This window comes from Xenopus laevis, chromosome 3L, assembly GCF_017654675.1.
Source record: "Xenopus laevis strain J_2021 chromosome 3L, Xenopus_laevis_v10.1, whole genome shotgun sequence".
In the NCBI taxonomy this organism is placed as follows: domain Eukaryota; kingdom Metazoa; phylum Chordata; class Amphibia; order Anura; family Pipidae; genus Xenopus; species Xenopus laevis.
In genome coordinates this window covers 51,384,870-51,410,848 of record NC_054375.1, presented here as the reverse complement: position 1 = coordinate 51,410,848, position 25,979 = coordinate 51,384,870, and the positions used below count along the sequence as shown (strand labels likewise).

Sequence of the window (25,979 nt, the reverse complement as noted above, 5' to 3'; positions counted from 1 at the left end):
CAGTGTGGGGGGGGTGAATTTGTTAGACAATTAGACAATAGGTCTTGCCCAATTAGACAATAGGTCTTGCCCTTTTGCCTGGGGGCATAATATATACCTCCAATAACTTGTAAGCACTAGGCCAAACTACAAGAAGAAGGTCATAATTAAACACGGGTTTTAGGAGGGGATAAGTAAGTTTATGAAAATAAAACACATAACAAAGACAAAAATTCACCTTTAAACAAGCTTATGAAAGTCCAGCAACACTGATCTTTTGTTATTTAAGACACATGGAAAATAAAAATGTAACATTTTTGAAATTATCACTTTAAATGAACCAGATTGTTTTGCCATATACAATTACATTTGGCCTGAAATCCACCTGTTATTGGTGGAGAATATGCCCCCAAGCCAAGCCCAGTATTGTTAGTTGTTTATTCCTTTGGCCTATAATGAGACTTGTCAGCATTTCCTTTAATAACAGGGAAAGGTTCACCACTGAAAGTTACTTCCAAGCGTTAATGGCTACTAATTACAGGGTAAACGCCACAATAACATGTTTGTAATAAACCTCATAAATTTCACAAGAAATTCTGTAACCATTGCATTACATTTTCTCAAATACTTTGATAACCATTAAGGGGGTTAAATTAACTTTTAGGGCTCTTACAGACGAGCGTTTTTACCTGCGCTCCCCTGCGTTCCGTTTTTCTGCATTCAGCCGCAGGGGAGCGCAGGAATAGACGCATTACATTTTTTCCAATGGGGCTGTACTCACACAGGCGCGTGTAGGGTCTGCTTCCTCTATAGTTGTGCCCCAGCTCACAACGCCTACATTTAAAAACCCTGTTTAGGAGTTATGCCAAATAAGGGGACAAAAGTCACACAGAAGTCATAAATACTTAAACACCAATCTGTCATGTTCAGCCAGTTAATTGTTTAGTGATATATTCAAGGGCTTATGTGCATGTTCATTTGCTCTGTTTGATAATGCAACACCATTAAGGGCTCATTCGTTTTATAAACTACTGGCTAGAATCTATTTGCAGAGAAAAACTTCTACTTATTCAGTTCCAGATCTTACCATTGACTTCAATGAGGTTTTCATGAGAAAAGTTTTTCTCAGCGAATAGGATCTGGTCCTGGTTTTGGTAAATTGAGGTTGATATTCTGAGACAATTTGCAATTGGTCTTAATTTTTTATTATTTGTGGTTTTAATTATTAAGCTTTTTATTCAGCTGCTCTCTGGTTTGGAATTTCAGCATTCATCTGGTTTCTAGGGTCCAAATTACCGAGCGACCAAGCAGTGGTTTGAGCAAGAGATTGGAAGTTGAATAGGAGAGGGTCTGAATAGATAAGTAAAAAAAAAGTAATGATAAAAATATTGTAGTCTCACAGAGCAATAGTTTTTTTGACTGAGGGGGCTGGGGGAGCCCCATTTGAAAGCTGGAAAGAGTCAAAATAAGAAGGCAAATAATTTAGAAACTATAAAAAATTTAAATTTGAAGACCAAATGAAAAGCTGCTAAGAACAGGCCATTATACTGTATAACCACTTTTAAGACTACATTCTCCCTCAATTGTTTGACCACAAGCTTCCTTATGCCCTCACAATCCTCCTCTTGTGTTATAGTCCCTTTACAACAGGGAGATGTCCAAGTAGTCCGATGCTGTATTACCATATGTGAAACAAAAGCTGACATTTTATAGACACTGGAAAGTCAAGGAACCACATTACAAGGAAAAGCCTTAAGAGAGATCCCAAAATGTTATGTAACAATATGTTTCCATTTCTTAAGCATTTTATAAGCCATATAAATTATACCCACTTCAATGATTATCAAATGAAAAGGCAACCTCTTTTGATTAGTTATCATCATAAATGGTGCAACTGATAATGTTATGGAAAGCAGTTTACAACAATGAATAGGAAAGGAGGTTTGGTGTGTCACAGGAATTGCCTGGCTACTTATATTTAACTGGTAAATCTAGTTCCATGTTCTTCACTCCTGCTCATGGAAGTCTAATGTGTAATATTAGAAAGCAAATATGTGCACATTAATTCCTGGGCGTTACATAATAGAAATGTGAGAATATAAAGCTGGTAAGCAGGATGTTCACTGGTGAATATTTGTGCATTTGTAATTAAGTTTGGGACACCTGCTTTAAAGATAAAAAGGGCACAATGGGGCAGTTTTACAGAGAGTTACAGAGAGTTGCTAACAGTCTGCAATAATGATGGGCGAATCTCTCCCGTTTCGCTTTGCCGAAAAATGCGCGAATTTCCTGCAAAATTCGTGAAATGGCGAAAAATTCACGAAAAATTTTGAAAGCATAAAGTTCACGAAAAAGTCTTGAAATTCTGATGTTTTCACGAACAATTAGTGAAATTTGGACGTTTTCACGCAAAATCGAGCAATTCAAACCTTTTCACGAAAAAATAGAGCATTTCAAACGTTTTCACGAAAAAATTGTGAAAAACGGTAATTGCCGCAGGCTAATTTTCACTGGCAAATTTTCACGAGAGATTCGCAAATTTATTCGCCGGCAGCGAAACACGGGAATTTGCCGCAAATTCGTGCCTGCCGAATTTATTCGCCCATCACTAGTCTGCAATGCAGCAGCACATCTGGGAGATGACTATGGAGAGTGCAGGGCAGGCAATACAGACATTTGAAGGGGAATTTAAGACTACAAGAGCAGTTGCATTTGCACAAATTTCCCCCGCAAGCAGCTGTATGTAAAAACTCATTCATTAAAGTACTTGCATTGAAGGTACTTGCACTTCTGTACAATTGCTTGGTCAGTTCCATAGTTGCATCTATTGACGTTGGAGCTACCGCCTCCTCCTGACCAGACAGTAGCTCCAGTTTTCCCTCAGGGCCGTGCATCAATGATGTTGTTGTGTCTAAATAATATTTTTGTGTCTAAACAATAGGTTGTACTTGCACCCTGAGCACCAGCAATGACACCAAAGTGACTTTTAAAATATTTGACGCAATTGTGTCTGATTTGAGACAAAGTGCAAGCGCAATTGTGTTAATTTCTATGCACTGGCCATAATTGCATCAGGTGCAAAACTACCTGGTGAGCACAACACTGTTTTAATTATAAGGAAAATGCTGGATATTGGGGAAAAACATGCTGTTTGCACTAGAAATTACACTTTGCTCACTACACTTGCAGTATTAATGGATCCCCATAGTCAACTTGTAGGCGAGAATGCATCATAAGCCTATATTAGTAAATCCAGCAGAACCTGTACTGTGTGCCTGATACTCTGAAGCAATATATCATATTGTAGGTGCTGTCTTTCAGTTGAAGTGATTGTCTTTGACATAAAACAGGTACATTTGTAAATGCAACAGCAGAAAAGAAATACACAAAGTCATTTTAAACAGTAGGGCTGCACCTAATCTACTATTTGGGGTTTGGTCTGAATCTTGCATTAGTCCTGAAGGATTTGTCCAAATATAAAAAAATATGCAAATTAGAACAAGGAAGGGTTGAAAAGAACAGAAAAAAATCTCAATTTCCTTGTTTGTGTGTAAGAGTCACGGGATTTTAAAGGGGTGGGTCACCTTTCACCAAACTTTTAGTTAGTAATTTGCAATTGGTTTTCATTTTTTATTATTTTGAGTTATTAAGATTATTATTCAGCAGCTCTCTAGTTTGCAATATTACCAATCTGGTTCAGGAGAGGGCCTGAATAGAAAGATGAGTAAAAAAAAAAAGCAGAAGATAGGATGAAGCTCCGCACACCAGATAAAAAAAAAAAAGCACAAATAACAATAAATCTGTAGCCTTACAGAGCATTTGTTTTTTAGGTGGTGTCAGTGACCCCCATTTGAAAGCTGGAAAGAGGCAAATTATTAAAAAACTATAAAAAATAAATAATGAAGAAAAAATGAAAAGTTGCTTAGAATGGGCTATTCTGAAACTTGCTAAAAGTTAGTTGAAATGTGAACCACCCCATTAAGGATTCACTTTTGGTTCAGCCAGGCACTTGGATTTGCCCAAATCCGTATCCTGCTGAATCCCAAACTGAATCCTGGATTTGGTGCGTCCCTACAAAAAAAGATAAGCACATTAAGTTATAAATAAATATATATGTCTGTCATTTACAAATCTATTGTGTATACGGAATCAAACAATGCTTCTATTTGAGGCTGCTATTTCTATTTGTTATGTACTAGTCATTATAAGGTTAGCAGAGCCATGCTAATTCTGCTGCATACACCCAGTTTAAATATGCATTTAAATTCCACTAGCATGATAAATAATACCAATTACAATATTAAATCAGCTCTAGGGTAATCTCACAATCTAATCCTTTCTTCCAGCTCATTTTGTAGATGTTTGCACACTGACTGTCATGTCAGCATCTTAAAGGGATACTGTCATGGGAAAACGTTTTTTTTCCAAAACACATCAGTTAATAGTGCTGCTCCAGCAGAATTCTGCACTGAAATCCATTTTTCAAAAGAGCAACCAGATTTTTTTTATATTCAATTTTGAAATCTGACATGGGGCTAGACATATTGTCAGTTTCCCAGCTGCCCCCAGTCATGTGACTTGTGCTCTGATAAACTTCAGTGATTCTTTACTGCTGTACTGCAAGTTGGAGTGATATCAACCCCCCCATCAGTCTAACAACAGAACAATGGGAAGGTAACCAGATAACAGCTCCCTAACACAAGATAACAGCTGCCTGGTAGATCTAAGAATAACACTCAATAGTAAAAGCCAAGTACCACTGAGACACCTTCAGTTACCTTAAAGGGATACTGTCATGGGGAAAAAAAAAAATTCAAAACGCATCAGTTAATAGTGCTGTTCCAGCAGAATTCTGCACTGAAATCCATTTCTCAAAAGAGCAAACAGATTTTTTTATATTCAAATTTGAAATCTGACATGGGGCTAGACATTTTGACAATTTTTCCTATAAATACTGTGCCCATTCTCTTGTTAAGCCTTCCTGCACTTAAACCATTTCTGGAAGAGCAGATTCAGTTCTAACAACTAAAGTCAACTCATTTGGTATGTTTCATCCACAAGACACAACCCAGAAGAGCTCCCCCTAGGGAAACACAATTGCATTTCATTTTTTTAGGCCCTCTGGATATTTTTTCTGTACTTGGTATATACACATCTTTGCTTAGTGCCACTGTAATATAAAATAACTGAGAAGCATACTGCTTGCACATTGGCAGTTCCTGATTCGAGTTATTACTGGGCTGAAAGGATTTGTTTTTTCACAGTATCGTCCTGTACTTTAAATGTACCCTAACACACCCAGGGAAACAATACTTCAGTTATATTACATGCAAATTCTAAACCCAACAACTGAGAACAAATGCACTTAATGAAAAAACAGATGGTGCCGAGTAAGGAAAATCAGTTTACACTTTTGTAAGAGCTGGATTGCTCTGCATTGGTTTCATACCTTTTTTCACATTTTGTGCCTCCTTGCACTTTTATGCTGCTATGTAGTGGTCACAATCGCTGATAAATAAACGTTTATTTACAGTATATAGCTTAGAGAAGTCTTACAGGTACCTACCTGAACTGCGTTGTCGCCTGCTGGATGCTGAGTTTTCTTGTAGCGGCCATTGTCAGACTGCCAATGATCACAAAAGTCAGTGCAATTCATAAGACCTGTCAGAAATAATGCAAAAAATGTCTTCCTCATTCTCAGAGACTGACAGAACTCGCTGGGCTGGATTTTATCTAAGCAAGAATCCAGGAACAATATGTAACCGACTTCTGCACATTGAGAAAAGAGGCAAGTAAGTTTAAAGTGTTGTGATGCTGTTGCTTAATATTTCATGTGGGACTGTTTTGCCTCTACACAATTAAAGGGAAAGACGTATCAGCAGGGGAAGCAGACCCAGCAGATATGGCAGAATGTTAGGAGTGTAGACTTTAGGGGTAATTTACAATGTATAACACATTTATAGTGATGGGCGAATTTGTCCCGTTTCGATTCGCCAAAAAACGTTTGAATTTCCCGCAAAGTTCACAAAACGGAGAACAATTTTGTTAAACGCATCAAGTCAAGGGGCGCAAAATAATTTTGACGTGCGACAATTTCAACACCTGACACCATTTTTATACGTGCACCTATTTTGTCCAAATGTATTAAAGTCAATGGGCATATACAACCTCCTGTTTTCATACATGTATTTATTTTAAAATACAGTGTTTTTTCTTGCTATGTTTCATCTAAACTGAACATATAATCCTACCCATCTCATATTTGGAACTGAAGGGGAGGCAACTCCGTTATGTAATTCATGCGACTGTGCTGAATACTGAATATAACATTTTTACACATTTTATTTCTTCTTGCAGTTGTGTATTTGTTGCAGTTGTTTATTTATTTAATTGCAGCTCCAATCGACATGCCAATAATGTGAGTCACTGACACACTCACCTGCTCTAAGTGGCTGATATCAGAAAGATTCAGGGATTTACACGGCACCTCTGACAAACAGCATTTGCTTTGTTTATAATAGCAATTGTTCCCATTTTAAAGGTGAGCTAGAGGGGCACTAACCAAGTCCTTCAGCGTATCATGCATTTGCCGCTATTCACAGTGAGGGTTTTATTTGCATCTCACTGCATGTGCAAATAAAATGCACTGACTGCAGCATGTTAGACAAAGACTTGAACTTGCCTTGGAATACCCTTGTCTGCAAACAATATAAGGCTAAGGTGCAACAATTATTTTATACAAACATATAAAATCACAGTAAATCATGGTCATTTAAAAGTCTACAATAGGATCTTGCTGCTAAATGCGATGATTAATTGTACCGTTAGGCTAAGGCTAAGCAAAACAGAAATAAAAAATTAAAACTGCGACATCGCAACACTTCGCCAGGCGTAAATTCCCCTGGACAATGCTAATTCACGAAGATCTGAAGTTGCGCACAGGGTAATGAATGCTGGCGAAGTTGCGCTAGCGAAAATACGCTCAGCAGTTCGAAGTTACGCTAGCGTTGGCTAATTTGCATACGGCGTGCAGTTAAAGTACAATGGGCGTATATGCTGCAGCAAATATTATTATATTATATTGCCCTACACATGTGCCCACAGTTTAGTTTAGATGCCATATGTTAACAAATGTAGGGGGGAAGGAGGGTACCCCAAAAAAAATCGATCTTTTTCAGCCTATTACCCTGTCAAAAGGAAAAGATGCCAGCGTTTTTTGGGACATGAAAAAAATGTCAACTTTTTTTTTGAGGAAGTCCTATCTACTCTATTGCACTTCGCCTGGTCTGAGGTGGCAAAGGCTAGTCTGGCGAAAGATGTAACGGTCAGTAAAATAAAATTCGCCTGGCATTAGAGTGCAAAGCTGCTCCAGAGTCTATCTCCTTGGCAAAATTACACCAGCGACCGTTAGCAAATCGGCGAAATGCCAAAATGACGTCACACGAGCGTTAGCCACTTCGCCCTTTAGTAAATTTCCCCCATAGACGCTTTACTTTCTACTTGATCCAAGCTAAGATATAATTAATTCTTATTGAAAGAAAACAATACTATTGGGTTTAGTTAATATTTGAATGCCTTAAGGTATGGAGATCCATAAACCCCAGGTCCCGAGCATTCTGAATAACAGGTCCCATACCTGTAGTTTAATCTAGTAGTTTATTCCAGTGACTAATACAAAATATCAAAATTTATGCAAATATCCCTTATATAGGAACTACTGTCCTAGTTGTCTTAAGGAGGCTGATTCTCTACATCAGTGATCCCCAACCAGTAGCTTGTGAGCAACATGTTGCTCTCCAACCCCTTGGATGTTGCTCTCAGTGTTCTCAAAGCAGGTGCTTATTTTTGAATTCCAGGCTTGGAAGTTTTAATTGCATAAAAACCAAGTATAGTGCCAAGTAAAGCCTCTTGTAGGCTGCCAGTCCACATAGGGGCTACCAAATAGCCAATCACAGCCCTTATTTTGGCAACCCAAGGGACTTTTCCATGCTTGTGTTGCTCCCCAACTCTTTTTATATTTGAATGTGGCTCACGCGTTAAAAAGGTTGGGGACCCCTGCTCTACATACACAATCCATGGGTCCAAACAGAGAGATATCATACCAGCAACCATGCACATCTAGTCATCTCCATTCAGCCTGAATGATCGCAACTACAGCAAGCACTGCAGTTCCTCTTTATCTTCCTCGTCCTCCAGTGCATGTTGCACTGACATAGAGCAGTTTTAGTTTTCAAACATGACAGATTAGATAGGTCCACTTGAAAAACATGCAAAAATGGTCAAACAGTAGGCTCTAAAACAAGGTTTCTGTATGTATTGTTATAGCTACTTTGTATTTTGTCTTATTATTCATAAGAAATGTATCAGCTACTGTATCACTTAGAACAGTTACAGAGTCGGTGACCCCCCTCTCAGAGCGGCTTCGGAAAAACATGAGAAAGTGAAAAATGAAACTTAAATATTAGAAAAATTGTCACATATAGAAAATAGAAAGTATTTGGAAAAAAGTCTTTATTTATGGTGAACTATATGAAACCAACTGAACTGAAGAAAGTGTTGGAAGGCAAACACCCCCTTTTGTCATAGTGGTTTAATCTATTGGAGTGTTTTCATAATGTCTCTATGATTCCTCTGTTTTGCTTTATCCATTACCACCGTGGGCCTATCTTTATATAGCTTCATAACGGTAATGGGGTTATTATTATTAGGCAGAATTCTTTCTATTTGTAAAGTGATATGTTACTTTTTATCAGCATTATCTTTCCAAAGTTTATTAACCTCACATGCGGCAGTGCACTCAAAGGAAGACATTATGTATTGTCTTAATATGATTCTAAAGGGGCTGATCCCCTTTATTAAACCGATTTCAAATTGTATATGACAAATATTTTGTTTTTTATCAGCCATGTTGATATACAGTGGTTGCACAATTTTGACATCCTATCTGCTTTTATTAAACTTTAAAGGGGTTGTTCACATTCCAACACTTTTTTCAGTTCCATTGGTTTCAGATTGTTCAGCAGAAATAAAAAGTTGTTGCAATTACTTTATATTTTCTGTGTCATTTTTCACCTTCTAAAGCAGCTCTGGGAGGGGGGTCGCCGACCCTGTAAACTGCTCTGAATTGATACATTTATTTGATACATTTCTTATCTTTGTCCCTGCAGAGCAGAATCCCTGGGTTTCATTACAGGCAGCTGTTAGAATTGATACAATAGTTGCTAATACTCCAGAGATGCTGCTGAAAAATGTTGTAAAACTGTAACAGTTCAGAATCTGCACCTAATTAAATTACTGAGCTGACAGACTGAAACACCACAGGGAAAGGGACAGGGACATTAAACTTTTGGAAAAAAATGTAAAAAATAAAAAATGTAAAGTAATTAAAAAAAGTCTTTATTTGTGTTTAATTATTCGGTGCTAGAAAAGCTGTGTTTGATGAAGCCAAATTTACTCTGGGAAGGTGGTATCCCCCGATTGATTCTAAATGGTTCCATGGGAACATAGGAGTGGCACTTCTCTTCTCTAGGAAATGCACCAGCCTGGGGTACTTTTCATTAGAACCCCACACCACTGTCTTGTTCGATACGTTGTGCCACCCCTGGTACTCCAAAGAGAACAATGTTTAATTCATAGATTCTTAGTGACTGTAGTTTGCAAAGTCCTGTGTCAAAGCTTGAGAACTAGGCAGAGTTATTTTATAGTTCTAAACCAGGGGTGCCCAAAAGGTAGATCTGGATCTACCAGTTGACCTTTAGCTGGTGATCAGTAGATCTCAAGACACTGTCAACAAACAGCTTGTCTAAACCACCCTCCTGTTTCATACTTTATTTAAGATATTTATGTTAAAGGAGAAGGAAAGGTTAAAACTAAGTAAGCCTTATCAGAAAGGTCCACCTAAATATACCAGTAAACCCCCAAAGTAATGCTGCTCTGAGTCCTCTGTCAAAAGAAACACAGCATTTCTTTCCTTCTATTGTGTACACATGGGCTTCTGTATCAGACTTCCTGCCTTCAGCTTAAACCTCCTTGCCCCGGGCGTGAGCATGCTCAGTTTGCTTTTCTGCCCCCCCCCCTCACTTCACTGCTGTAATCTGAGCACAGAGCTTTAAGTAAGCAGGGAGAGACTCAGACAGGAAGTGATGCCACGCCAAGCTAATACTGCAGCTGCTATCCTAAACAAGCAGAGAGAGCTTCTAGAGCTTTTTATGTTGTATGGTAAAACATTTCACAGAATAAATATAGCATTCTAGCTTGCACTGTTGCAGCTAATCTATTGGCAGTAAAATGCCTCCATAGCTTTCCTTCTCCTTTAAGGTTATAAGAAATAATTGTTTGGTAAATATAGAAATATAAATTCTCTCATAAATCAATATAATATTTAAGAAATATTTTCTATGGAACAGAATGCTAACAATGCTTTTATGGATGTAGATCGTAATGGGGCAATATCACTAAAAGTAAACCTCACATTAGTAATGTATGGGCACTCCTGTTCTAAACAAACTGGTCCTACGGGGTGTGGAGAAAACTGCAGTTAAGTGCAATACTCACAAGGGGTCAGCATATACATAGCAAATACAGCATCCATGAGGAGAAATTATTGGGAACATGTATATTGCAGGGGTTTTCTATAATGCCTAGCGGAAACTTTACACATTTTAGATTAGTGAACTAAAATTACAGACCAGATTTTCTCAACACCAAAAAAAACCTTCTATTTTTATAGTATTCAACCGATGGAGAAATCTGACTCTTTTTAAATTTTTTCAGTTTTCCCCTTTAAGTTCTGTAATGGTATAAAAAGTCACAGAGGAATTCCATGACCACATAACAGCACAAGGATGAAGGCTGAGTTATTTTATACAGGTCATTGAACTTCAAAGTGACTTTAACTTCCCTCCTATTTTACAACAGGGCATGCATTATTTTTCTAGTAATAATAATGCACAAATGTTAGTCACAAGACACAAATTACATCACTAAGCACCAAGCAGAACTAATGACATCACTAAGCACCATTTATAAAGAAATATTTTACAAGATATTCATGGTTATGTATTAAATAGAGAATTCTATAACCCCTATTGTAACCTATTTATAATGATAAAGTCACTGAGTTCTGTAAAGTTATGAAACTCTAGGGTAGCATCCTCATATTTTAAAGAAGTGGGAAATTTTATTTATAACACACACAGGGGCTCATTTATAAACTTCACGCAGGGCAGATTGGTTTGTAAAGTCAATATATTTGCCCTGCGCATGTTACATTTATAAATCTGAATAAGAGTGTGCAAACAGAATTGTAATTTTTTTTTTCACATCGTGAATGTCTATAGGAGCTTTTTAAATATGGCAAAAAAATGCAAATTGAGAATTTTATAAGCACACTCTGCGTTTGAATTACGCCACAACTTTGGTGGCAGAGAAAATATTCACAAAACAGTTTCGCAAATTGTGAATTTAAGTTACTGTCAACTCTATTTTCGCGCGCAACAACCTCGCACAGTGGGCGCACTCACGCAAACACCCATCTCAATTGTAAAGAAATATTGACAAATCCACCTATAAGACCCACTCTCACAAGCCGTAGGGATGAGGGGAACCTGTTATTAGAATGCCTTCACCTCTGTAAGACTGGATGCTTCAAGGGGTTGTTCACCTTTAAATTAACTTTTAGTATGACAAAGACATTGATATCCTAAAACAATTTGAAGTTGGCTTTCATTTTTTATTATTTGTGGGTTTTGAGTCATTTAGCTTTTTATTCAGCAGTTTGTGGATTACCACACTGTGGACCTACCACGGCCGATTGTGACCAACAGAGCTAGCAAACCAAATGTAGCTAGTGATGTTATTCAGAAGATAGGATGCTGGCAATGCTATGTTAGGAATTATATTTCAGTGGCATGTGTTTCTCTGTTTATAAAAATGCATTTACTTCAATTGCACAAAGTATATGACTTGCAGGTGATGCTTGGCCCTTGCACTGCCCATATATAATACAAGCCAAACTTTTATTCTAGTTTCTGACCAGTATGATGTGTGTCCTTCTGCCAAGAGATTTTGCTGATCAAATACAGTCACACATCACTTGATTAACCAAAATGAAAGGCGGGCTGACTGATAACATGACAAATACTGGTTGCAATGGCATCACCAGCTGAGAAGCTAGACAGGCTCTCTCTCTCTCTTGGCAACCTTATAAAATAAGGGAATATTAACAGGTCTTGGTGACCTTTACATTTCACTGACCTTTTGTTTTTTATTGAGCAATGATGCAATATCTTATCATTTATTTTTGTGACATTCTTTGTTAAAGTAAAGAATGTTTACATTTCTTATGTTTCAAGAACATAAGACTTCTTTATGGAACTGTATGGAAGTATCCCAGCTGAGCGATTTTCCTCCCTTTTCTCTCCCATGCTGTGCTATGAGTTCCCCGACTGTATTTAAAGCTGGAGGTTCATCCCGCATTCTTGCTTTAGCTGTTATTATTCTGGATGCTAGCTTTTCAGACCTACACAAACAACATTGATTTCCCACAGGTAATTCATTCTCTGGCAGTTTAAAAAGAGAGAATAAACAAACCTAAGAGGATTTATGTTAAAACTGCCCAAATCAATACAGCATAACGTGCAAATGCTATAGGATTCTGTCTGTCCCAGGACCAGACTGACCTGCCCGGGAAAATTCCTAGTGGGCAGTTGGTTTGTGTGGGTCACAGGTGCCCAGGAAATTAAGTACAAGCACAGGACCTATTATACAGAAAACATTATTCTGAAATACATCAACATTTCCAATAGTTTTATTTAAAAAAACAACTCAGCCATTTGGGGTTTTTTTTCTGTGTAATAGTTCCTTGTACATTATGATAACTAAGTGGTGTAAATCCATATGCAATTATATTTTTTTATGTATAAATATTTTTTAAAATTTCCTTAACATTCTGGATAATAGAACATATTCCACAACTGCCTATAGCAGGGAGGAAAACATTATTTTTCATTATCTTCATTATTTACCCCATGTGGCCACTAGGGGTCCCCAAAAGCCTCTGCCAGCTTTTGTTTATATAGAGGAAACTTCCCAGGGACATCCCTTTGTACTGAACTTGTTTATACTGCTGATTAGAAGGACCACCCTCTCTGACTGTCAGCCAGTATCTCTTTCTTACCTCCTTCAGCATCTTCCCCAGCTGCTATCTGCCTTGCACTTATCTGAGGAGTGAGGATTCATCCTAAACACATATCAGCCTCAGCTTCTGCCGTCTTCATCCTCCCTCTTGTCAGCCAGGAGCAAGGTAATTATATGATCACCGCCTGTTATCCTGTGTCAGTGAGAAGTTAGTGTCTTCTATGGTTTTCCGTTCATTAATTCTTCGACTCACCCCTTGCTGCACTGTATTGCACTTTTATTGCCATTCTGCTCATTGCACCTGATTGCAGAGGCATAGTGCATTAGTGCCGGCAGCTTTCAGAACTTTTATAAAGTGTCAGTAGCAGGACAAACACACAGCGGAGCAGCGAATGCAACAGAATTGAAACAGCAGTTCTAGTAAGTTCTGCAACATTTGCTGGGACAAAGGCTGGATTCAATGGGTTCTGACGTTATTCTTCAGAAAATCATTATTAATAATACAGGGCATGAATGAAAGAGCAGCCTGTGTATTGGGATTTCTTTATTGCTTCTCTATACAAAGATGTTTCAGATGCTTAAAGATTTAAATTTACAATAATTGTGTTATATTTACTTTATAAAATGCCAGCACATTAGACAAAAATTATTTTCAAGATGGTGATGATGAGTTTTGTTACTTCAACCCTGTCGCCCTGGCTTTCTAATGCCATTTGCATTCAGCAGAATAAACTGCAGCCATTCTAGGTGGTTCTTCAAATGTTGTATTAATTATTATGGAATAGGTTGCTCTAGAACAGTGATCCCCAACCAGTGGCTCCTGAGCAACATGTTGCTCACCAACCCCTTGGATGTTGCTCCCAGTGGCCTCAAATCAGATTCTTATTTTCAATTTCCTGGCTTGGATGCAAGTTTTGGTTGCATAAAAACCAGGTATGTTGCCAAACAGAACCTCTTGTAGGCTGATAATTCACATAGTGGCTCTCCACAGCACTTATTTGGCACCCCAAGTGACTATTTTCATACTTGTGTTGCTCTTCAACCCTTTTTACATCCGAATGTTGCTCATGGGTAAAAAAGGTTGGGGATCCCTGCTCTAGAACTACATGCTGTGCCTTGATAATTGTGGCGCATTATTATAAGACAGGAGCATTGTGCTAAAGAGTGCCAGCACACAGCAAATGATCAGGTTCATATATGAAGGTATCCTATAACACTTGTTCCCAGTGTTGAAGGCTTCTAGGCTTAGTATCTGCAAGGCCTTCTCTTTACATGTGCAATCCAAACTTTATGACCCTATGTAATGCTAGTAATTCGTGCAAGCTTTGTGCACTGTGGAAAACGAGTGGTAAAAAATGACAGTTATGAAAATAATCTAATTTAATATCTTTAGGAAATGATTTCCCTTTGGCGTTTCTCATTTGCCGGTGTTAATTCTATAGCAAAATGAAATAAGTGCGAGGAGATAAAGCTCCCTTGGCGAGAAACGGTATTGTTTTGCTGTGAAGGGAAATCAATAGGAAGTGAGAAAATAGTGGGAGAAGAATCCTCTTGATAACATGGTGTAAAAAGGACCATCGGAAGGGTATCAGATAAGCATAGGATAACCAGGAAATGACACATACCATGAAATATTAAAAAAAAACACCTCGAGCTGTGAGCACAAAACGGATATGATTGCTCACTTATACAAGGGTGGCTTTTAATTTGCAGGATGCAGTTTGCACCGAGAGACGGAGATACAGGAAAATGAAAACAAAGGATAAATCTAAATGTGAAATTATTTGAAGAAGAAACTTCTTTATATATATATATATACTAAATATTCTGCCAAAACCAATACATTTATAAATCAAACCTAATTTTGTTCATCTCTAAATTCCTTTATTACAGGTTGACATTTACATTGTATGTTGCCGTTACGGCAAATGACATTTTTGTGGCCCAGTACCCTAAGATCTACACCATATACTGCAGCCCCCAAATACACACTATAGTGATACATACGTAAACTGCCACTGGTAGTCGTTGGGTCTCAAATTTGGCCTTGTATTTCATGTGTAAGGGGCTAGCCACATGTAGTTCATCAACTCAGGGAACACTTAATTGAGCCTAGAGGATGATTAGCTGTGGGCTACACACTGACATTGTGCTTACCTACTACCTGCTGTTAACTGCCCCACTACCACCAAGCATACTGAGTAAAGACGCCAGCTGAACACTTACTCAGCAGAGTTCTCAAGGTTTCCTGCTCAGAAACCTTTTTCTAGAAAATGAGCTTTGCAGAAGAAGTACGTTGGGCACAACAGGTGTAACTGTGGACGGCTCCCAAAGCCAATGTGAATATCATTTGTCTGCCCTGTATTTTCTGTCGGATCGCGGCCGCATCTATTCGTTAATGCGGTCCTGCGATCTGACCGCCCACTACTATTCGTTAGGATCCGATCGTTGGGCCCTGACTCAAAAATGGGATTAGGTTTATATACTGGAGAAATATGTTTGACATGGCGAAAAAAATGAACCCTCTGCTGATTTCAAAACCTTCTTTCCTCTGTGCTCTGATGTCCCCTGTAGTCTCTAGCGCTTCATTTTCCAAAGTCGCCCGAAGTTACCTCACGAGGAAAATGAAGCACTCCGAGAGTGCCATCCCGCTGGCGATTTCCAGGCGGGGTGGCAGGGGAGGCAGTTTGGGGAGATTATTCACCCCGAAGAAGAGGAGATTTGTCACTGGGCGACTAATCTCCCCAAATCGCAGCATGTCTCTGCCCTTAAGGCAATTACAGTGCATGAAACTTCCCTGGCTATATCTTTCAGACAAATCATAGGTTATTCTTAACAACATTGCTCGGCTCAACATTGTATATTGTCTACAGAAGCACAATTAGTTATTTTCAATTAGACATATCCCTTTAATGCTTGTCGAGGGGCTCATTATATTTGCTCTCTAACAACATACAGAATTCTCCCACATTCCTGCTGCAACATACATTTAAATACTGACTGACAGTTTAATGTGCATCAGTAGTGTTTTTAAAGGGTTTAAGGGGCACATTTACTAAGGGTCGAATTTCGAAGTGCTAAAACTTCTAAACCCCCAATTGAAAAAATTCGATAGTCTAAGTTTTTTTTGTTTGGATTTAGCTATTTTCGATCTAATTAATATCGTTCGAATCGAACGATTCAAACGATTTTCAAAAAAAAAAAACCTTTGACTTCTAAAAGCTTACCCAAATATTGGCTCTAGGTTCTAGGAGGTCCCTCATAGGTTAATATAGCAATTCAGCAGGTTTAAGGTGGCGAAGTGTCGAATCCGAAGTTTTTTAAAGAGAAAGTACTTTGATTTTCGAATGGTCGAATATTCTAAGTTTTTTCAATTCAAATGGAATTTTGGCCTATGCGATGGTCGAAATACCCAAAAATTACTTAGAAATTCGAAGTTTTTGAATTCGAAAATTCACTTCGAATTTACTTCGACCCTTAGTAAATGGGTATTGTACTTATTTTAAGATTAAGGATTTAGACCATTTTTTCCTATTTGGAGCTGGAAATGATCTGTAATTTTTACAGCTCGGTATGAATCATTTATCCCCTGTGACCATTATATTCATGGTGGTATTGTGTTTTTCCTTGTGAATTAAAACTACACTCAAGTACCATTCAAGAGACAGTGGACTTGCAGTGAGTGGGTCTTATGACATCCTCATTGGTACCTGAACACGATACTCAATTTATTCACATAAAGGAGCAGACATTGGCCAAGTTAGAATGGGATGGCACAACTCATAATTACTATTTCCCTACAATAAATAATCATTTTTGCTAACATTTTCTTACTAGACGGCTGTTGTGTAATATCAAACAAGAGATGAAGTTGTAGAGCTGCAACAATTACTGCATGTTGGCTAAAAATGTTACAGAAAATACTCTCTTTTTCACTTAGAATGGAAGCTGCCAACAACGGGTATCTTTGCCAAATGGATACAAACTGATCATCGGATCTATGAATCTTCGGAGAATGTAACTGCAGAACACAGAACTTGGCAGTTTCAGCAATGGGAGCCAACAATTCAAGTAAAACCCCTGTGTGTGATGAAAATGAAGAAGGTAAGGAGGCCACAATATTAGCTTTAACTAGCTCAATGTAATGGTGTATGTTTCTCTACATGAGTGGTAGATGTGACACATAAATGGGAAGAAATACAAATATTGGGATGATCCATTGATATCAGGCTTTATGAAAGCTGCTTGATGATCATGAGAGATTTGCTTCCCAACTTCATTGTTTTAGAATGTGCTGATAATAGCATTACAAATCAATACAAAAACTAGAATGCTATCAAGTCCTTAAGATATTTATTTGAATCCAAGCATTTTCAAGCTCCTCTTGCTCAGTGTTCCCTTTCTCAATTTTTTTGGCTGCATGTTGCTTGAGCCCTGTGTCTCTATCAGATTCAGCTGAAGGACCATGCGATTGTTTTTTTTATGTCTGTGTATAATGAGCAGGTACTGCAGGTTGCACTCCATAGTTCATTGAGCATTACCTCTTAGATTTAAATCTTTGACCAAACTGCCCATTCTCCCAAATGAATTTGTGAATTTCTTTTCTTCAAATTTGTGTCACAGAGCGTTGTGTCTTAAAGAATGGGCTAAGCATTGTGTACTCAGACAACATTGCCAGAGATTTGAGTAGAATTCTATTCCATGTACATGGAATTGTGTTGTGGCAGGGGAATGTGTGGAATTTACTGGTGTCACAAGGAAGAAATGGAGCTTGGAGTGTTTACAAGATACTTCAATAACTTATCATTCTTGATATTTAAGATATTTTCCTGTTGCAAGAGTTTGTGAGATATTAGCACAGTTTTGTTAAGTACAGTACCTTGAAGCACATAAAAAAGATAAAAATTCACCGATCTATGAAGCATTTTAATGAATTTTTAAGGGTTGGGTGAGCATGACTGCTATATTTGCTTGTTTATTTTCCATAATTCTCCTCTAAACCTTAAATTGATGAGGATAAGATGACATTCATTGACAGCAATCTCATCTGTTGGCTTACTGAGCAATATTTGCACTGTCCTTATTCTTTCTTCTAGACTGGAGCCCAAATTAATGTGTTGAGGTACAAGGTCGGAACAATGGGATTAACTACCATGTTTCCATAAATCCAGGTGTTGTTATTGGTGTATCTGCAGAAAGGTGTTCAATTAAAGTAACACTAAGGAACAGATTCATGAGATTTGGCTAAAAAATTATTTCTTTTCTCATTTCCTTTTCATATCTATCACAAATCAAAGCTACACAAACGTCCTGCAAATTCTCTTTCCCATCTTTTATCCAGAACAAATACTAGGAAAGAATGATGTAATGTAATTTCCTGACAATTTGATCACTGGTGATCAGAAGGGATTTTTTTCGGCAATGTTTAATGAATCAGGGCATCATGTAAAAAAAAAAAAAGTGAACTTGAATATTTTGCACTGGTTAGAGAATGTTAAAAAAAACTGTATTTTTTAGTTTACCATAAAAAAAACACTTGAAAATCAGATCTGATTCTGATTTTAAGAAGTCTGTTGGGATAATATACACCAAGGTATTGTAGTTAAAGGGATACTGTCATCGGAAAACATATTTTTTTCAAAACGCATCAGTTAATAGTGCTACTTTTTCTTTTCATAACTTATCATGGTCATGTGACTTGTGCCTGCACTTTAGGAGAGAACTGCTTTCTGGCAGGCTGCTGTTTTTCCTTCTCAATGTAACTGAATGTGTCTCAGTGGGACATGGGTTTTTACTATTGAGTGTTGTTCTTAGATCTACCAGGCAGCTGTTATCTTGTGTTAGGGAGCTGTTATCTGGTTACCTTCCCATTGTTCTTTTGTTTGGCTGCTGGGGGGGAAAGGGAGGGGGTGATATCACTAGGGATGTAGCGAACCGCCGAGTATGTGTTCGCGAACGCCGTTCGCGAACACCGGCAAAAAATGCGAACAGTTCGCGAACTGTTCGCGAACTTCGAACATCCGAAAATCGTTCGATTCGAACGATCGTAGGATTTTTACTCGTTCGATCGAACGATTTTCGTTCGAATCGAACGAAAATCGGTCGATTTTAGCGATCGAATGGTCGAACGATTTTGACGCGAACGCCTATTGGCGAACGTCGCGCGATGTTCGCGAACTTGCGGCGGACGCGAACAGCCGATGTTCGCGCGAACAAGTTCGCCGCAGAACAGTTCGCTACATCCCTAGATATCACTCCAACTTGCAGTACAGCAGTAAAGTGTGGTTGAAGTTTATCAGAGCACAAGTCATATGACTTGGGGCAGCTGGGAAATTGACAAAATGTCTAGTCCCATGTCAGATTTCAAAATTGAATATAAAAAAATCTGTTTGCTCTTTTGAGAAATGGATTTCAGTGCAGAATTCTGCTGGAGCAGCACTATTAACTGATTCATTTTGAAAAAAAAATTTTTTCCCATGACAGTATCCCTTTAATGTAGAAGGGGGTAATAAGGATTCAGAAGGAACCAATATGAATGATGTTGTGAACATTTTTAGCAATGTCATTTTCCAGGAATTTACCTTTGCTGTGTTTAATTTTGTAGCACAATGTGTTTTTTTTAACAATATCTATAAATGATGAAAATTTAATAAAAGTCATTATCGGAAAAATATTCTCCATGTGAAAACTGATGAACAGTTATACCTTTGCACACATTTAACACAGCTTTTGTGAAAATGAAAACTATGTAGCAACCTCATCCACATTCAAAGAAAGATTGCAAATGTTATAGCTTCCCTTTGAAGCAGGCAGCAGGGTCAGCCCCCGCGGCCCAGACCTGCACCCACCTATGCTGCCACCCAATCGTGCCCCCAGCCCAAATTGCGGCCTCAGCTACTGCACAGGTCCCATAAGGGGATCTTGGCTTGGGTGGGGCCAAGAATCCTTGTGGCAGAAGCCTCCGGGCATACATTGCAAAATGTATTTTACTCTTGCATTTTTTTCCTTTTCATAACTTATTACATCCCTCATACTGTCCATTAATACTGGAACAAATAAGCAGGTCAGCCATCTTTAAGATAGTGGTGTTGAAATATTAACATCATTTTCTCAAAGTTCTTTTTTGTGTGGGTGAGAAATTTGTCACATTATAATTTTTCATTCCACCATGGTTTTGAATTTGTCATGAATTTTGTCATTTCAAGTATAGGCCTTGCACATTAGTGAATATTGTATAGAAATTATGGTTTATATATTGGAGGCATATGTATACATATTGGTATTTGTTGATGGGTAAAGGTGGCCATACATGTAGAGATCCGCTCGTTTGGGGACATCAACAAACAAGTGGATCTCTCCCCGAGGTGGGCGATATCAGACTGATCTGATCATGGGCCCTAGAACCCAACAATCAGATTACAACGATGAGCATACAGGCCGTACAAATAAGGAGAGCATCAACAAACCAATGTGGTCCTCTATCCAACAGGATTTTTAACCCTGCCCTTTCGACATCTGGCTGACTTTTGACCAGCTATCGATTGGGGAAACCCTTCAGAAGACCCCATACACTGCCCAATAAGCTGCCATTTATATCTTATATCTGCCCATGTATGGGGGCCTTAAGTCTATAAAGTTGACTGTAACTGCTAATAACATAGCTAAATAAAGGTTCCAATTAATGAAGAAAGCAACTGTTGCTATACAAAGTTCTCGGTGATCATCAGCATTGTGTGATCTTTAGACAAATATAGAATGTATCAGTGCTTTGATCTGCACCCTACAAACAACAAACAAATGCTGTTGTTAAAAACAGGCATTTATTCCAATTACGTATGCAGGAACTCGATGAGCTCAAGTTTCCTACATCAACATGTTTATTACTTGGTTCAAACAAGACCTCGGGACATTTAAAGCACTACAAATATAATTATATTCCAATGAACTTAGATTTAATTGCATACTTTAATGAACGAAATAGCAGTACAGAATGTTCCACTGAAACCTCATTCCGTACTTTTTATTCAATTTTAGCTGCACAAAAGCCATAGATTCTGGGTGATCTAAAGCAATGTTCGTTTGGAACAGTAGCACATTACGCATTAACAGAATTTAGTATCTCAATGCTGGGAAGCCAAATGTATGTTGGTCTTAGAATTTTACTGCCAAAAATAAAAATGACGAGTGCTGATGCACCACACTGTTGGGATGGTATGTATTTAGCAAGATTGTTACCAAGATAAAAATCAGGTTCTTTAGTAAAATCGATATTAAAAAAACAGGATTTTGTACAAGACTGGGATTTTACTAAGAATGTCTGCCAGTCAACACAAATACCATGCAAGTCACCTAATACAGCAACTTAAAGGGAAAACATGTTTTTTTTTTCAAAATGCATTGGTTAATAGTGCTGCTCCAGCAGACTTCTGTACTGAAATCTGTTTCTCAAAAGTGATTTTTATATATTTATTTTTAAAATCTGACATGGGGCTATACATATTGTCAGTTTCGCAGGTGCCCCCAGTCATGTGACAATTTGGAGTGATATCAACCTTCTTCCTCCCCCCCAGCAGCCCAAAATCACAACAATGTGATGGTAACCAGATAACAGCTCCTTGGTACATATAAGAACAGCACTCAGTAGTAAAAACCCATGTCCCACTGTGACCCCATTCCGTTACATTAGTTACATCAGCTACATCAGTAGGAGGAACAACAGCCTGCCGGAAAGCAGTCCCATACTAAAGTGCTGGCTCTTTCTGAAAGCACATGACCAGGCAAAATGTACAAAATAGGGGTGTGGAAGCACGCTAAAGGCTAAGTAATAGTATATTTAAGTATAATGGAAGTGCTAGTTTTAATGCACATTCCCTGGTCCCCTGTCTCAAAAGTAAGTTTACAAAACAGGGGTTTTTAGTTACAAAGTTATGATCATAAAGTTGAAAAGCCACCATACCACGTCATGGTAAACCCCACATGGCGGTCCCTAACTTGTTTGCCTTTCGGCCATAGTATAAAAAGTCTTACTGCATAGTAGCATTCAGTGTAATCAGTGTCTGTTGAACCTTGGTTTCAGTGAAAGGGATCTATCCTCCCCCGCCAGTATGCGGCTTTTAAGGGAGAGGAATTGTCCAACCAACGCCCATTTTTAAAAGTATAGGGCCCCATTAGTTTAAGGGGGGTATGGGGTGCTGAGATGACTGCCTACACACCAATATTACAACTAAAAAATACACTTGTTAGATTAGCAATTACATTTTATATGGTAGAGTGAATTATTTGCAGACTGCAGTGTAAACAGTGTCATTTAGGCATAAAAACGATACCATAAAATCATGACAGAATCCCTTTAACAAGAGCCCAAGGAAACCACTAAACACCATCAGCACCCTTCTGGTTTTTGCCCAGAGGATTTACACCTGACCCCCTTGTAAGCAGCCCTTCAAACACAAAAATCTGGAAGAACAAAAGGAAACTTCCTATTTTTAGAACTCATTATTGCCTGCAGCTTCTGGTCTAAACTCCCTACAACTTTATTCTGCCTCCACATTTCTAAGCTGTACCACCACCTGATCCATTACAGCCTTTTCCTTCTTTACCCAGTCAAGGCTCCTTTTCTTATTTTCTGACCCGTTCTAAGCAACTTTCCAATATACTTTAATTGAAAATGTCCAGTAGTAATGTTTTTGTAAATGCAGTATATATTTATCCCTTGTTCGTCTCTAGGTTTGAGTATTAAAACAATGTAACAGTGGGATCTCCTCCAGGTTTTATAATCAGCTGCAGGAGTCATAACCAAGAGACTAACGGGGGAATGTAATAAAAGTCGCTAATGGAAAAACTATTCGCAATGCGAAAAGTTATGCCTTTGCGCGAACAAATTTTGCTTTGTGCGAATTTAATATAGCTTTTGCGAGCCCGGAAACTGTTTAGCGACCACTTCCGACAGTGAAAGACCGTTTGCGAATTTCATAGTTTGCGCCAATGCGCAGTCAATGTAATAAAACTTCTTACTGAAAAAGTCGTTATGTTTGCTCCAAAAGATTATGACACATTCAAGCACTTCTTATGAGTGCGCAATTAAAATTCGCAATGCTCAATTAAAATTCGCAATGCGCAATTAAAATTCGCAATGCAGTAACAGTTTAAGGAACAATATTACATTGCGAGATGTGGATTTTTAGTCTTATTGGTGCGAATTGTTTTGCTCTTTGCGACTTTTATTACATTCCCCTGCAAGAGTGCAGAGAATACAAACAGACAGACACTGTTTTCGCTTACAATGGCATTTACAAATTTGTAATAAATCACTATTTCTTAAAAGTAGACAGATACAGGTATGGTATCCGTTATCCGGAAACCCATTATCCCATCTCTGCATTTTATCCAAATAATCCAAACTTTTAAAAATGATTTCCTTTTTCTCTATGATAATAAAACAGTACCTTGTACTTGATCCAAACTAAGGTATAATTAATCCTTATTGGAAGCAAAACCAGCCTATTGGGTTTATGTAATGTTTACATGATTTTCTAGTAGACTAAAGGTATCCAAATTACAGAAAGATCCCTTATCTGGAAAAACCCAGGTCCCGAACATTCTCCATTACAGATACCATACCTGTTAATAAATTTTATATGAATCAATTCTTATTACTATATATTATCAGCAATGCCATGCTACCCTGCATGAAGGATTGGGACATATGTACAAGAGCATATCAGTGCAAATTAGTATGTTCTAATTGAAGATCAGGTGTGTGGCCAAAAATCTTGGGAAATAATTTTGTAAGTGGGCTCCTATGGTCTTTCAAACTATAATTAAGTAGCAAAAGTAGAAAGCAATGGTAAAGAATATCCCCCATTAGAGCGCCCATGGGGTCAAAACCTTACATTTTATGGGCATTGCTTCTTGGTAAAAGTTAATAAGCAGACTTTTATCAGCATGTCCTTCAATATGCAATTGTTACTATGGACTGGAAATGTTGTGTGACCCATACTCTTTAAAAGTTTATACAGATCTCTGTTTCATCCATTCCTTTACATTTTTATAGCAAACACAACGCCAGTAATATAAATGCCAGCCTAGAAATCACTGCCATTTATTTCCCAAATTTGTTCCATTTATTATAAATCATTTGACTGCTGCATCCTCAGCTTGACTTCCCCCAATTACCACTTAATGTGATTAAATGCCTTTGCATTTTTGCTGATTCATAGTTGGCACATTAAACTTCATTTAGAAAAACTGGTGTCTTATGATTGCCATCAGGCTGAATGTTACTGAAAGTATGTCCTGTTTTTGCTAGAGAAAGAAATATGCTCGGATTCTACACCATAGTAAGATACTGTGGATGACTGGCATTTTAGGTAGTATACTGTAATCTCTGTTATATAAATAAATACATTTAATACTTCGGAAAAAGGGGCAGTTTCACAATGTCCAACAGGACAGAGGGACCTACCAAAGCTAATCATTTCCCAGCAGTGGCAGAGCCCTCATTTTATTGAGTTCAATAAGCTTATACACAAAATATCTCTGCTATGTAGTCCATTGTAATGTGGTGTAGGCACAGCACAGAACTCACTGGGGGTCATTTCTCAACACTGGGCTAATTTGGCCATGGGCAGTAACCCATGGTAACCAATCAAATTGCTGCATTCATTGTTCTGCTTGCAGCTGGTTTCAAAAAGCTAATCACTGATTGGTTGCTATAGGTAACTGCCCAGGGGCAAATTTGCCCAGTGTTGATAAATGAGCCCCACTGTGAGCTAGAAGTTCTGAATGAGCTGCAAGTTTTAGTATACTAACCAAATATAAAATGTTATGTATCCTTAATTAGGGTGAGGTCAAAAGTTTTCTGCATTTCTTGGGAGCTGGGCTACTGAACTATGGAAGTCATTATCCTAGGCATGCCAGTGTTATAATGGGAACATATACCCACCCATATAATTTAGAAGAGTTCTGGCACTTTTGCAATTAACATTAGTATTGGCATTCCATAGTTTTACCTATCTGGTGACCCTTAGCACGCAGTCAGACGCAAACCAGTAAATAGCAGAAACTTTGCACCTGTTGTTATACAGGTATGTGACCTGTTATCCAGAATGCTTGGGACCTGGGCTTTTCCGGATAATGGATATTTCCGTAATTTTTTGGATCTTCATACCTTAAGTCTACTAGAAAATCATCTAAACATTAAACAAACCCAATAGGCTTGTTTTGTCTCCAATAAGGATTAATAATAACTTAATTTGGATCAAGTACAAGGTTGTACTTGATCTTTACTTGAACTGTTTTATTATTACAGAGAAAAGGGAAATCATTTTCAAAAAATGTGGATTATTATGATAAAATGGAGTCTGTGGGAGATGGCCCATAATTCGGCGCATTCTGGATATCGGGTTTCCGGATAACGGCTCCCATACCTGTATTACCCCATAGGGGCATACATATAGAAAATTAAACAAGAGATTAGATAGTGGGTATTTCATATCTAAGTTTATACTATTTTGACATGAAACGTTTAATCATGAGGGACTCACAAGTTCATTAATATAATGTATAAAGTACCCCCTCTTGTAAAATATAAGCATATTACCAAGTTACCAAGGAGTGTTTTTATACAGGTCATGGAGGTGACTTCTAATATCCTCATATTTTGCAACAGGGGGTACTTTATTTATTATAATACACAAGTTTCAGTAAGTCATGTGACTGAAATGACATCACTAAGCTGCAATTATAACCGATGACATCACTAAGCATCGTTTATAAGGATAAAATTTACAGGATATTTTTTTTTTTTCATTTAAATATTTTTACTGGATATTCATGGCTTTTGTGTATTATATATAAATAAC

General features: G+C 37.9%; 2 protein-coding genes across 2 annotated transcripts in view; one reads left to right on the top strand and one right to left on the bottom strand.

Annotated features, from left to right (window-relative positions):
- arhgef37.L (Rho guanine nucleotide exchange factor 37 L homeolog) overlaps window positions 1-5,625 on the bottom strand; it is a 49,480-nt gene extending 43,855 nt beyond the window's left edge. The window contains exon 1 of the mRNA XM_018252187.1: window positions 5,546-5,625. Within this exon, the coding sequence (XP_018107676.1) occupies window positions 5,546-5,595 (50 nt within the window). The 5' untranslated portion in view covers window positions 5,596-5,625. The remainder of the gene's footprint in view (window positions 1-5,545) is intronic.
- Window positions 5,626-13,062: 7,437 nt separating this feature from the next.
- stk32a.L (serine/threonine kinase 32A L homeolog) overlaps window positions 13,063-25,979 on the top strand; it is a 76,747-nt gene continuing 63,830 nt past the window's right edge. Inside the window, exons 1-2 of the mRNA XM_018252186.2 lie at window positions 13,063-13,282; window positions 17,057-17,220. Of these exons, the coding sequence (XP_018107675.1) occupies window positions 17,169-17,220 (52 nt within the window). The 5' untranslated portion in view covers window positions 13,063-13,282; window positions 17,057-17,168. The remainder of the gene's footprint in view (window positions 13,283-17,056; window positions 17,221-25,979) is intronic.